This window comes from Papilio xuthus, unplaced genomic scaffold (genome assembly GCF_000836235.2).
Source record: "Papilio xuthus unplaced genomic scaffold, Pxut_1.1 DF826159.1, whole genome shotgun sequence".
Lineage (NCBI taxonomy): Eukaryota > Metazoa > Arthropoda > Insecta > Lepidoptera > Papilionidae > Papilio > Papilio xuthus.
Genome location: NW_013532490.1, coordinates 3,443,377 through 3,458,288, shown reverse-complemented (window position 1 = coordinate 3,458,288; position 14,912 = coordinate 3,443,377). Strand labels below are relative to the sequence as shown.

Genomic DNA, 14,912 nt, shown 5'->3' with positions numbered 1-14,912 from the left:
AAAAAGTCGAAGCAAAGCACAATTTATGTCGAGCGATAGACGCATTTAGACGGGCTTCCCCGAACTATGTTACACACAGCCGAAATACGGTGACGTGACTGCGTGCTAAGTGGAAGATACAAGCGTGTCGTCTTCCTGAAACCCGCCCTCTCCCGACCGGCTGTACTATAAATATGATGCTGTAACACGTCCGCTTCAGTCGTTCAGGAGAGCTCAGTGTGAAAACAACGTGCTAAATCCAGACAACTCCGTGTGAACGTGCTTCGAGCGACGTACGCGCGGTCTCTGTTGACAAAAACATCAACCATTTCGTAATCTTTGGAATCTATCGCGCCTAGGACAGAAGTGCAACGTGCTTTTGTTGGTGATAAACTATTTTGTGCTACAATATGTTGGACAAGTCGATTTTTGGTGGTAGTTGGGAGAGCGTGGTAAGTAACTTTTTTAAAAATGATACTAATCAAGTTAAAGATTTTTTGTGTTAATTTAAGGGTCCTGTAATATTTATTTTCATTTCCATACATATTTATATCTTTTCTCTGCCTCATCGGCGTCTTATAAGCATGCGGCATTTCCTACCTCTATCAAATGTTACTTTAATAGAATTTTTATTAATATTCTTATAATAAAAAAGTTACGTTCCAAATTCAAATTAAATTCCAAAAGAGTTTTGAATTAATACAAAACTTGTCCATTTCCCATTACGGCATATAACCAAACATCTATTACGCAAAGCGTTACCGGCGGTACATAAAAGGCAGTTGACTAGAAACCGCTGCCATTGAACCTGCGCTGTGTGCATTGAGGGCCGCTGGGTTATGGGCATGTTCTTTTTATGTCAGCAGCTCTTGACATTGCCACATTCAATGCCACAATCAAATACCATAGTAACATTGATGATTCGGATTAAATTAAAATTTTCAATAGAAAAATAAAATTCAGGTATTTAGAAGTTTTAAAATGATAAAACCAATAACCACAGATTTACCCCCTATCCCAACAATGGATTCAAAGTTCGATCTGAATATCTAAACGATAAGATTGATTGATTGCTTACAACTTTTTTACAAAATTAAAAAACGTTAAAATTAAAAACGTTTGTTGATTAGAGGATTCGTAAACAAGTCTTGTAATATTCGACCTTAGTAATTGCAATATGTTTTATGCTCTTTAGAGACGCATGTAAACCTTGTTATCTTTATTTACATCAAACAACACCCTTGAACGTCAGTTTAAGATGATACTGCACAGTTTCCTATCAATCAAATACATTGCTTCCTCATAACTAGTCTTAACATCCTAGTCAACCTTGCTTCTTGAAGTTAAACGCTTCGTAAATCTTCATAGTAATCATTTAGTTACGAAATATAAGCGTACTTGTAAAACAGATATACATAATTTATAACATCACAAAGGAAAATCTATTTTGTACGATTTCTTTTATAATTTACGATGTAAAGTACCTTTGACTGCAAAATTAAAAAAAAATCATGCAATATTATATAAGAATGAAAATTGCCTACAAAAGTGTCATCTCAACAAAAGGTGCTCAAAATAGAAAGTTTATTTGACGCTTAAACATCTGACAATCGGCACTTATAGAGCGATGAAATATCAAACTCATCCCGAAATTAGAAAGCAAACTAAACGAGTATTATCGTGAATTTCACAATTGAATAAGAACATTACAATTATCTCTGTTTCTCCAAAGAGAATGAAAGAGACAGCAATATATTTTATATATTTTGTCATAGCTGTTGTAAAAAAATTCGCGGACGTGTTACGCTTTTCGGCTACTTTCACTACATCTAACACTAGGCGACAATCTTTTGTAACGTTCTCTAAATCGTGTCTAGTTATTCCGGTTTATGATTGGGAAAGTTAAGCGTTCAGGCCTGATAAAGATTGATGGCAGGACGACATGGCTGAGACGAGCGGGGACACATTGATTTCTTTTTAAAACCGGTTAAATGTACTAACTTAAAAATATCTTTGAACTTCAAACGCTTGAATTCCAGCTTGGAGAAAGAAGGAATAGGTTCAATAGCTTTAAATTACTAACGTTTTGACACATTAATAGACGATCTATTGTAAAATTGTGGATGAAATTCGTCTGATTCTTTTATCTAATAAAATAATTTGCTTTCTTTTGGTTTTGTCTCCACATAATAATTTCATAATAAAATATTAACACTACAGTTGAAATATTATTGTTACTTTGAACAAAAAATGACAAGCAATAAAACATAAAAAAAATCATTTGTCACTTCAATTAGTGAAATAAATTTGCATTACAAATGAACATTAGAAACTGTACCATTAGTACAACGACCCGAAAATAACTAAAAAATACCAATAATGTCGCAATAGAAAAAACCAATGAACATATCATTAGTCATAGTAAATTTTAAGAAAAAAAAAACTGCGTGGGTATCAACGAATCATCTCATACGATTAAAAAAACGTCATCAAAAAAGGTTATTAACCCCTAATTGAGGGCTAAATGCAACGTAAATAATCTAGGAATAGACAATTCGTACTTGAACCAATTGAAATAGTACACTCGTAAGTCTAAATGTAACTCTATAACACTATTGGCCTAGGTTTCAAATGCTACTTATAAACATAGAAACATATTGCTCGGTACGAAAATAGTTCACTGTAAACATTACATAATGCGATATTTATATAAACATAATAAAATATATTTTATGGTACTATAATAAGCCACAGACAGTGAATACTTTATTTATATCCTTGATTATTAGGACTTATCGTTGAAATTATTCAAAATTAAATATAAAGTAAATAAAACTATAAAGACCTAGTTTCAAATGACTACATAAATGATAAAAAGTTAAAAAATAGTGCAAATTTGACATAATTTACAATCTTTATATATATAATTCTTCTGTGAGTGTGTATGTCACTGAACTTCTCTCAAACGACTGGACCGATTTTGATGAAATTTTTTCTGTGTGTTCAAGGGGATCTGGGAATGGTTTGGATTCACAATTTTCATCAAATATTAACTTCATATTAATTTATTCAAATTAAAGACGTGTAGACAGGACAACGTCTGTCGGGTCCGCTAGTATTCTTATAAAAAAAGTGGTCACATTTTATACGAAATTAATATAACATTTATTTGAATAATAGTCCTTTTATCAAAACACTTTGAAAGTAAAGTTTCACTTAGAGGAATTAGGTCGCAAATATTTTGTTTTCAATTTCAACGCCGGATAAAGTGCGCGATGTATTTAATCGACATTGAAGTATTCATCTTACTTCTAAAACTGTTTTTAAAATTCACTTTATATAAACGAGATGAAATAATATTTACAAATCGATTTACATCAATACTATAATATACTAATGTTGAACTATAAATAGTAGTAATAGACTAGCTGATGCCTGCGACTTCGTCCGCGCGGAAAAAAAATTTAATAAGTAGCCTATGTGTTCTTCCAGACTATGTTCTACATCTATGTCAAATTTCAGCGAGATCCTTTCAGCCGTTCAGGAGATACCTTCAAACAAACATCCATCTAAACATTCGCATTTATTAGTAAGATAAAGCAATAGACATAACATGCTTATCTTAATATTTCCACTTTAATTTAACTTTTTTTTAAGTCCATAATAATTAAAGCTCATAATGGACCTTTTTCCCTAAAAAATTAATGCCGTACTAAAAACAAATAAGGTCACATAACATACACGGTAAGAAATGAAGGTAAAAAAACAGTGAAGTTTTCCAAAACAATGGAAAAACAAAATAAAAATACCCTTCAGTTTAAAGCAAATAATCAAGTATTAAACTTCATAGCAATATATAACCTTATTACAATTAACTACAGTTTTAAAAAAATCGATAAATTGAACAGTAATTTATAATCGCATAAAAATTATATACCGTTTTAAATACAGTTACAATCGAAAGCAACAATGATTATGACACATACTAAACATATAAAAAACACGACGACTCATTTACAAAAAAACCGTATGATCCCACAATGTTTTTGCGTGGTTTAACACAACACTAACATATGAGATCTAAACTAAACAAAAAAGATAGATAAAAATCAATCGTAAAACCAATTAGATTTTATGCGTTTTAAAGACATTTTAATCACATAAACTGGCATTAATGAGATTGCTATTATAAAGCTATTGTTCTCGTAAAAAAAATTCTGCAAGTATTTTAAAGAATCGTATTTTTTTTCTAAATCTAATCATCTCTCTGTAATAACTTATATGTGGTAACACCAGCCACAGAAATTGTATAGAGGTAATAAAATTCTAAAATTCATTTACTTAGCCTTTCCAATAAAATATTAAATTATTATCATTCATCGTTAGTTATTATATTAAACCCATTGCATTACTCCGTATGATACTTATGCAAACATTATGGAGGTTAAATTTTAAAATAAACCATATATTTTATTATTAGACGTTGCATTGAAACGCGCGACTATTGTTCAAAATAGCCCGCGACAAATTTAACACGAACCTTTTAGCACCATCACCTTCAGATCTATAATAACGTCCACAAATAAATATGAATATGCACGCATTTATAAATGTACCTATACTTACTGGGCAAAATCCAGACGAAAGTTTAATGTGGATAAGACATTAAATTTTACTCCAACTTTAATTACCTGGAAAGAAAGAACACAAGGTTAATAATTTCACAAAAGACAAAACATTAATATGTAATTTCTGTACTAAATTTTGCGTAACTTACAATGTAATTGGACCGTGTTAACTATATCTGCTTTAAGAAAAACTATTTCGATGTGACCTATTTTACACGAAACGACCCAAATTCGCCAAGTTACATATGCTGTTTTTTTAATATCCATTAAAAAATAATGTTACAAAACTGTTGCCTGTCACAACAGACATTTGAACAGTATTGTAGTGTCAGAAAGCGAGGACGCCTAGATTTCGGTAATAGCAATGCGTATCTTTTCTGTTCCAATTACTAACTAAACAAATGGAAAGCAATAAGTCGACACATCAAAACTTTAACGAGAACAAATGGCATTTCTTCTTTATTATCAGCGTATTCCAAAGAATTCGTAACTATATAGTTTTTATTTTCATGTGACCTATTCTACGCGGCCATCTCAATAACATTGTTAAATTACGTGAAACTATAAAAAATGTTACGCGATAAGAAAGATGTGAGTTAATTATTTAACTGTTACATAAAAGTGAATAACAATCAAACTATTTATTAACAATTTCAATAAAATTGACAACAATTCACGGTCGAATATTAATTAAATATCAAACTTAAGTATATCTGGCAAATGTTCCAACTACGTAAGACATATGGTTTATACAACAGGTGGTATCAGACATGTGGGCACCGCTCGAAGGGCTCCAATGACGTACCTAAGCGAGACAGATAATTATATCGTTATGAGAAAAAGAGACAATACAACACCTATATACGTCAAAGTCACGACGCACATAGATAACGTTATTAACACTTGTAATCTAAACAATCTATCAATTGTCAGAATAAACGCAATAGACAAGGATATCTATCTATATCTAAGTGTAGCCTTAATTCACTAATCAATTGTTTATTTTGTTTCAGGTGTCGAGAGACGACTACGAGATAGACTACAGCCCTAGTCCAAGAGGGTCTCCTTTGAAAGACACATCCAACATTCAAGAAGAAAGCTCCTATTGCATCAGCCGTCATAATCCAAATAAGACTTTCCGTCGTGAATCAGTTATAGCCTCATGGAAGAGTTTGAAGAAAGAGAGGGAGCAAGCTTTAGGCAAACGGATTATTTACATTGACGCTGACAATTACGAAGACTATTATGGCAGGAACAAGGTTAAACGTTGCAAAAGCGACAGGAGTGCTAACATTCCGCGTAACCGAAAGGTGAAGCGAACATACTCAGTCCTTTACAGATATGATCCCACAGAAGAAAAGGTGATCAAGGAATACAAATACCAAATTCCTAAGGAGTCCGATACACCAATCTACTCTAGCTTGCAGAAATCTTACTCGGAGCCATTCCTCAGGCCGGAAAGGATGCCGAAGAAGAAAGTGAAAAGGTCTTTCACCACCCTTTTGAACATAAAGGCTAAATTTTTCAACATATTCACGTCAAAAAGTTAAACAATAGTTGTATAAATTTTGGTTTAAGTTGCTCAATTAATTGCATTTCCTTAATTGTAGATAATGCTCATTGGTGTATTGGACAAGACAAGACGTATTGTCTTTAGTGATAAAAAGCCAAAGTATTATAACGTATTGAAATATAGTCTTAGAAATAATAGGACAGTTCATTAGAAGAAAACGATTAAGAACATAACGAAGTTCGGTATATAGACCATAAGACTATCTTTCATGATTATCATGGTTTATCACAAACAAACTCCTCTTTGAATATTGCGTATTGAATATTTCTATAAACAGATTATTCGTGCAAATGTTTGTTATATCGACGCAGCTGTACCGTTAGCAAAACACGAACGTGTGCGTCACGTGAGGTTTGTGATCTTTTTAAGTTTGAAAACATTGTATTGATAGCGATAGGATTTGAAAAATATAATTTTATATTTAATTTACTTTATATAAAGTTCTTAATAAATATTTAATAGAAATTATACTGTCATGTCCATAATTCTTTATGAAGTTTTAACTTTAGTTTTTGAAAGAAAAAAAATAAGATCTGCAAAAAAAAAATTTAAATATGTAGAACTTAATTTTTATTAAGCCAAAAATTTGCTATTCAATTATTTTGTGATATTATGTTTATTATACATCGATGTAGTAAAATCGTTTTACCACATACGAGAATAAATAAGCAAGTTATATTTAATATTGCGACGTTTGTTAAAAAAAGTATTTAAAACATAAAAAACTATGAACGTAATATGTCAATAAATAAATAAAAACTTACAATATTTCTGTCATAAAAAGGTAAACTTAAGAGATAATATAAATGTACATTCTCAAATTGAGGTAAGGTTGAATATAATTCCTTATATTTTTAAAAAATGAAAATATAAATGAATTTATCAATTCAACTAAAATTGTATTCATTCCTAAAGTGTAAGATTTAATAGTCAATAAGTTTTATTTTTAAAAATTAAACAATAAATAATGTATTTGTCTAGTATTAGACATAAGAAATACAACAATTTTGTAAGAAATCAATAAAATAAATATACGATGAAATAGTTTTGATACCTTTAATTACAAACTTGATGCTATTACAAAAAACTTTAATTTGTTCAAGTACATACATTTTGATAATGTCATAAGAAAAACTTATTTTTCAAATGATTTATATATACACGCAAAAAGACATTTTTAAAAAAAATTAAACACATACACATTTTCACATACGAAATTAAAATATTACACACTTCTACATTAACTTACGATAAGAAACGAAATTTTATTAGAAGAAAATAAAAGATTCACAAAGTATTAAAATTAAAAATCAATAAACTAAATTATTTTTTAACCATGATTCGATTTCAATTTTAAGATAATCGTATGGATTTTCTAAGCCAAAGTTAATACAATCAAAAATCCACTTTTTAAAAAACGTTCCCCTGTACATAGAAATGCCTTATAGATTATCCCACGCCCTTTCTAAACCGCACAGGGGAAGGTCATACCCTGGAGGGAAATCTTATATTGTGCGGTGAAATTGCCTAGTCTGATATAACTGTCAATAATGCGGCCCACTTTACGTCTGAAAGGCATCAAACATGATTTTCTCTTCAAACAAAATGACTAACGCCATGACATTCATATATTCTCGTGAAAGTACCTAATACCTTAGCAACCACTATTCTAATAATCTTAAATTCCAGTTTTCTTCTAAGAATACTTTTAACTCTTTAACTAATACCAATTTGCCTGTGCATCTTGCGCTTAAACTCGTCAATTACAAAAATTTTCCACTTACTTCTCACATAGCATTGGTTATGTATGAAAAACTGCGCATGCTGAAACTGCGAATTAAACAAAGTCTTAACTAGTAGACTATGTGTTGACATATCTTCCAGGCTTAGTTCAACATCTATGCCAAATTTCAACGAGATCCATGCAGCCGTTCTGGAGATACTTCTAACAAACATCCACGCAACCATATACACATTCGCATTTATAATATTGGTAAGAAGAAAGATAGAGTACTGAAATGATTTACTGTAAAAAACTTTTACTTATTAAAAAAATATAGTTGCAACTGACTTTTTGTTGTAACTAAATTTGTATGTATTGTTAGGAAGAAAATCCAGAATTGAGCCAGTGTATTGACTCAACACTAGCCTTACTAAAATGTCAACGTTTGTCCTTCGCTATTTATTCTGACACTAGACTTTGTTACAAAAACACGTCATTCGTCTAAAAGTATTATATTATATATGTATGTATTTTTGTAAAAAAAAACACTAATCTAACATATATATCATTAAAAAAATCCCAACAATAAAACCTTTTATTTATGGGGTCCCTATAATGCCTTCTTGGTTCCTCTTTATATTGTTACTAACTGTCGCTCACGACTCATTAAGCGTGGAACTAAAAAAAAAAAACGAGTAATTAGCCTTTATATTCTTCCAGACTACATTCTACATCTGTACCAAAATTTCAGCAACATCCATGAAGCCGTTCAGGAGATACCTTCGAACAAACATCCATCCAAACATTCACATTTATAATATAAGTAAGATTTAAACAAATTTTTACACAAATATTGAATGTAACATCATTCAAGCGTACAATATAAAACATAGTTGTTTATTACTCAAGTGTAGTGCCACATTTGGCGGTCGGTGCCTGGCGCGGGTGAGTCGTGGGAAACCAGTCTAGGGGGTGAGGGTAGCGAATTTCAGCTGTCAAGCACCCCTTACCGAACCGAGTTACGTGACCGCTTAATTTTGCGTCTGATATAGGTACGGTTACACCCAAAACCCTCCAAAGGGCTAAATTATCATCGATTTAGGTATACGACGAAAATTTAAATTTAAACTGTTAAAATCCTTAAACATAAATTATCATTTATTTTTCTTGTTTTAAGTATAATACACTAGTACTAGTTGTGGTCGCGAATTCGTTCGCGAGAAATATTGTCTTTGTAGTTGGTAGCCAGACAGAGAGACAGTTACAGTTCAATACGAATGGATGGACTGATAGATAGATAGATAGATGGATGGATGGATGGATAGATGTTTGTTTGAATGTATCTCCGTAACGGCTGAACGAATCTCGCTGAAATTTGGCATAGATGTAGAACGTAGTCTGGAAGAACACATAGGCTAAATAACTTTTTTTAATTGACGTAGTCGCCGGCGACAGCTAGTATAAAATAAATATTAGTGAGGATTATGATAATTGATTTAAAAAGTTAATAAAAAAGATTAATGTATCAAAATCTTCAACAGTAATGTTTAATGAAATCATACAAGTGGCGCCATCTCGAGAAACACAAGTGAATTATTTGCACTGAAATCAATGAAAGCTCGCCAAATTTCCAGCATCCGCTACAAGAGGGATCTGCTGTAAATCGTTACAGATCCCGATTATTTTTAACACCACTCACTCGTGTTACCAATGTACACGAGAAAATAAACCTTACGACATTGTAATAAGAAACAAATTAGACTGCAGTAAATGTGTATAAGTCTAAAATGTAAGCTTTTTCATAGTATATGATGAAATAAGTAATGTTAATTATTAATAATCCGCTTTGATGAGAAACATATAGAAGAGATGACTTTTCATCTCTCGCTTGCAACAAATACTAATGTAAATTGCTGTTTATTTAGTATGTTTTGATAAGATCAAAGGAGATCGTTGTATTGTTTGAAGATTAAAAGAGTTGATTATATTGCTAAATAATCTATTATACAAAAGTTTCTGTTAAATCCATAATTCAATTTTAGGACAAACTAAAAATGATTTCAAAATATAAATATAATCCTAAAAATTAATTTCATTCGTAAACAAGAAACATAAAAGCGCATTCACACGAGCGGGTGATAAACGCATAAAATCGATAGCAATTGGTTTGTCTGATGCATATCTAATCTGTTGTCACCACGCTGAGCTATCGGGTACGTAATATCGAATGACAGAGTAACAGAATTATGAACGTATTCGTCTGTGTCGCTTTCGAGTTTCGGACAATCTATCGTTGCAATTCTGAGTATTGCGTTTCCATGATGTTAATTTTAAATGGATTGTTTACATTCGAAGTCATGACTGGCATGATGTGAACTTGTTATTTTGGATTAGTAACGTTTAAATTATTTTTTTAAATACTATTAAAACGTTAATGTACATAACATGCAAGGTGATAGTAAAATGATAAAAATTATGCATATTTTTTTTAATTGTACCTAATAATACATAAACAGAAAAATATTTTTAAACATTTTTTACTTTTTTTTTAATATATTTTATATTTTGTTATAGTAAACATTGGTGTATTACATCTATCGCTACTAAGGTATACCCGCACTTGCGCTTTTATAGCACCTATTAAAACAGCAAGCTAACAATATTAAAGAGAGTTTCCACTGCAAAGCCCTTGCACAACAACGTATCATAGAATCTTTTTTCTCAAAGGGTACATAGAGATCACAATAACAATATTGTAAATACGTATTGGCAGTGTAAACCCACGGTATACAGTTGCAAATGTTAAGATAAACGTTACACAACAAAGCATTGAGAGTATTTCGTTCATTTTAATTAATCGCTTAATCGCCAACAACAATAGGTAAAGGTCACAATGTAACCTCGCAGTTTGAATTGACACAGTTACATGAAAACGCCTTGGCTTGGATTTGTGATGCAGTTAGACATTCACTGTGAACACGGAAATAATAGATTTAGCTGTTAACAACGCAGTAACAGTAGATTACGCTACCGCATTGCAACTGTTTTAAAGAAATCAAAGTAATTTACATTTAAATAGTCTGTAAACGGCATTATAAATTGGGTTTATATTATTTCTTAACAAGATAAGTTATAAAATCTTACGTCTTAACAATAATATTCTACAGGGGTGGCCAACCGGTCGATCGCAACTATTAGTCTAGTTGAACATACTATGGAAACAAATATAAATACGTAAATAAATAACGTAGCGTAAGAAGAGACGCTACACTGAAATAAATAGGTTTTAACTAAGAATATTCATCAGTTTAACGATTTTCCTACGAATGAAATTTCAAGAGGTTTTTAATTGGTAGATCGCACAGGGTGTCGTCAGTAAACGGTCTTTGGTCTAATCAAGTTGGTCACCCCTGTTCTATATCTGTTATATTAATTTTTTAAATAGACTATAGCAATACTCAGAAAAGTAATAGAAATATTGATAGGTATTCAAAACAAATCTTTAAAACTTACAAGTATAAAAGATGACCATAACTCGATGAAACGATATCTCTAATGGAAGTAGAAACAAGACAAATAGAATGCATTAGGAAAGCGGCCGCGAACACTGCATTTATACGGACCGTAAAATTAAACGATTCCCATTTAAGTGATCGCTCAGACCCGCCTAGTGTGGCGCGAGCGTAAAAGCCTCACGTTACCATTCCAGCTATTAAACGATATAAAATAGAATACACTAACCACCAAAATCAATACTAGATTTCGAACAATTTTTCGTTATCCGCGGTACTTTTCATTTAAATTTTTAATCCATTTAATTCGAATTTAAACGATTCAAAGATAAAAGCGTCGGTGGCTTAGCGGTTAAGCCCTTGACTTGCAATCTGCAGCATGTATCAATGTGTTTTTCGATTTTTGATTTACATATGTACATTTACCCGACATTCTTACGGCTAAGGAAACCTGAACATATCTGTGAAGAAATTCAGAGATATGTGTGAGTCAACCCGCATTTGACCAGCGTAGTTGACTATCGCCTAGTCACCCCTAACTTAGCAATAGAAATCTGAAATAGTTATAATAATAGCTTAGAATAATTTTTGTATTCTGGTTCATACAATGATTAATAAATTTACTTATCAATATTAAGGATCAAATATTAATTTCCGTTTGAATTCATTAGAAATTAATAAATGACAGTAATTAATTTTAAAAACACATCAGCGGAAATTTTTAAATCCAATTTATGGGTACTCTATAAATCTAACTTAATTCCGCCAACGCACGTAATAAAGAGGACGGCATCTATTTAAGGTACTATTTAATGCCTACATGTTACATCAATTAAGTTCTTAGTGTCATTTTAAAGACAAACATACGATTCTAATAATCATTAATCTATTTCAATGTGAAAAAGATTTCAAAATGATAAACAGAACATTATTAAGTTTAAAAACTAGTCCAAACCTTTTCAAAAAAAAACTAAAATCCTAAAACATACGTAAAATAATTATAAACAGTTATATATAATCTGCGATTTTAGATATTTTAAAGATAGGCTGAATAGTAATTTATATGTCCCTAAATAAATACACTATAACAGTTTCAGTGCAATATCCAACAAAAAAAAGATAAAATGGTAGAGTCTAAGCTGTAAATAGAAGGTAGTTTTACGTCAACAATGACATGGCTGAATCGACGGGTTTCACCTTCAATAGCTGGCCATTAGCGGAGGAGCCAAGGCAACTCTCTCTTTTGTCGTTACCTCCGTCTACTGGAGAAACTAAAAATCAGAAATGATTGTTGATAAGCGACTTTGATACATAAATACATAGATAATGAAATTACTTAGTTATAAGTTTCTGGAACAATTAACGATGGTTGATTTTAACACGATCACTGCCACTACAATTTTCGTATTGTATACTAGCGTTAGCTGTAAATCGAGTCAACATTAAAAGTGTTAAGGTTAAAAATATTGAATTCATTTTTTTTTATAACAGAAGGGGGCAAACGAGCAGCGGGAACACCGATGTGTTCAAAGAAGCCCATGGACATCAGCAATACCAGAGGAACCGCAGATGCGTTGATTTGTAAATACATAACTTAAGACACTTTAATAAATCGAGTTAATACATCTAACTCTATCTGATAAAACATACGGTAGAAACATATTAGGATGTTCTACAAAGTCTTATACATATGTACAACCATTTATTACACACTACAAAGCTAACATCGATTACCAATGCTACAATTTAATAAAACCTTCACCTATTTTCCAAAAAGCCGCGAGAATTACCTGAAAAAAAAACAAATATTATAAATTTAATTTATCAATACCTTACCATGTCCAGAAGACTAAAACAAAAGTGTTCCTGAACTTTTTACAGCAAACATCACTTCGCCACAAACATATTTGAATAGAACACGCGAGTACTTAAGGTTATGTTACATAGATCAGGGATCGATACAAAAATATTGAAATGTACCAAATAGGATTGTCGCGTGAATTCCTACTGACCTTGACAAGTGTAGAATTGCAATTTCATATTCTAGAATATTCCATTCCTTGCCAAATCTATAGTGCAAAAGTATAAATGAGAATACTATAATTTAATGGTTACTGAAGCTGTTCCTTAGTGATGATTCACTCTGAGTATAGTTAAATATAATTTTAATAGAATTGTGTTTTTAGACCGCACAAATTAAATTGGAAAAATTGACTGTTAGCATATCGATTTAAATACATTGAACTAGTCAATATGACTACGTTCAAAAAATCTATATGCGTAGTCCATTTAAATACACATAACATTATTATTGCATAAATATAAAATCGTGTGCATAATGGTGTTATGAAATCGATACCCGGTAACACGTGAAGTGTTACTACGTGACATTTGCGGTTAATAATGTCATTTCCTTAACTCGTACCTGTTCATATATAATTCAATTAGGAAAAAAAACAATGTTCTAAACTAAATTATCATTAATGAATATAGTTTACTTTAGATTTAGAATCATCTTTTGTTCTTATCCCATTTCATTTGGAGTCAGACAACAAGACGGATTTTTGTCTTATAAATAGATCTATCGGTCGTCTTATCAGTAGTCACTGCCTTCTATTACATGTTACCTTTAATTCAATCCTTCCAACTTTTCTTAAGTTACCTATATGTCTACGCATATTAATGTTATATACTTTAATATTAGGTTTTTCTTTTGTTACTATGGAAGACTTTTATTAATTTATTTTATTATGCCACTAAACAGTTTAGCGAGAGTTCCTAATTACAATGCTCCTAAGGCAACGCTTTGCAGAGGTAGAAGTTTTATCCAGCCAACTCGTTGTCTAGGCAGTAAAGTCTAGACTAGTAAATTTGTCTGGCAGCGGCCACAGACATTTGAAGAGACTGAATAATGTCCTGGCTTTACTTAGAACACGATCGATATTGTTCCGTAAGTTTGAATATCGCGTGATAAATGCCATTAACCATATTAGAGTCATGACATGCATTAGACATAAAATAAGCAAAATATTAGCAATTAAAAGAGAATATGAGGCTTAATTATAGCGTTGTGTAGATTGAAAGTCTTACGGTCAAGGGAACATCGTGATGCAACCTGCACATATCTGAGAAGAAATTCAAAGATATGTGTGAAGTCAACCAACCCGTTCTTGGCCAGCGTGGTTGACTATGGCCTAGTCACCCCTAACTTAGAGTAGGCTCCGAGTCCCTCGGTGGGGACATTTAGTGAGCTGATGATGATGATGATTGAAGGATTCACTTACTAATCTATTATCTTCTAAATCAAGTTACCATAGGGAATAAGGATAACGTCCCAAAGTAACTCAAGTGCAATACGTCAACAAGTGTCAGATGAAATTTTAATCGAGTCGAATGGATTTGAGTTTATTAACATGACAAAGACGACAGCACCGCTACACCGCCGTCGACCTTTATTACAGTTTAAAGGGGGATTTATTAGATTAGGTGGCATTAAT

The 14,912-nt window shown here is 31.6% G+C and overlaps 2 protein-coding genes across 3 annotated transcripts in view; one reads left to right on the top strand and one right to left on the bottom strand.

The window, feature by feature from the left end:
• The window catches only part of Dyrk3 (Dual-specificity tyrosine phosphorylation-regulated kinase 3), a 112,697-nt gene that overhangs the window by 31,230 nt on the left and 66,555 nt on the right, over positions 1–14,912 (bottom strand). The window lies entirely within an intron of this gene.
• LOC106123191 (uncharacterized) lies at positions 213–6,572 on the top strand. The gene is made up of 2 exons (XM_013319413.1): positions 213–431; positions 5,621–6,572. Exons 1-2 carry the CDS (start codon positions 390–392, stop codon positions 6,155–6,157), a joined length of 579 nt encoding a protein of 192 aa, XP_013174867.1. The 5' UTR covers positions 213–389; the 3' UTR covers positions 6,158–6,572.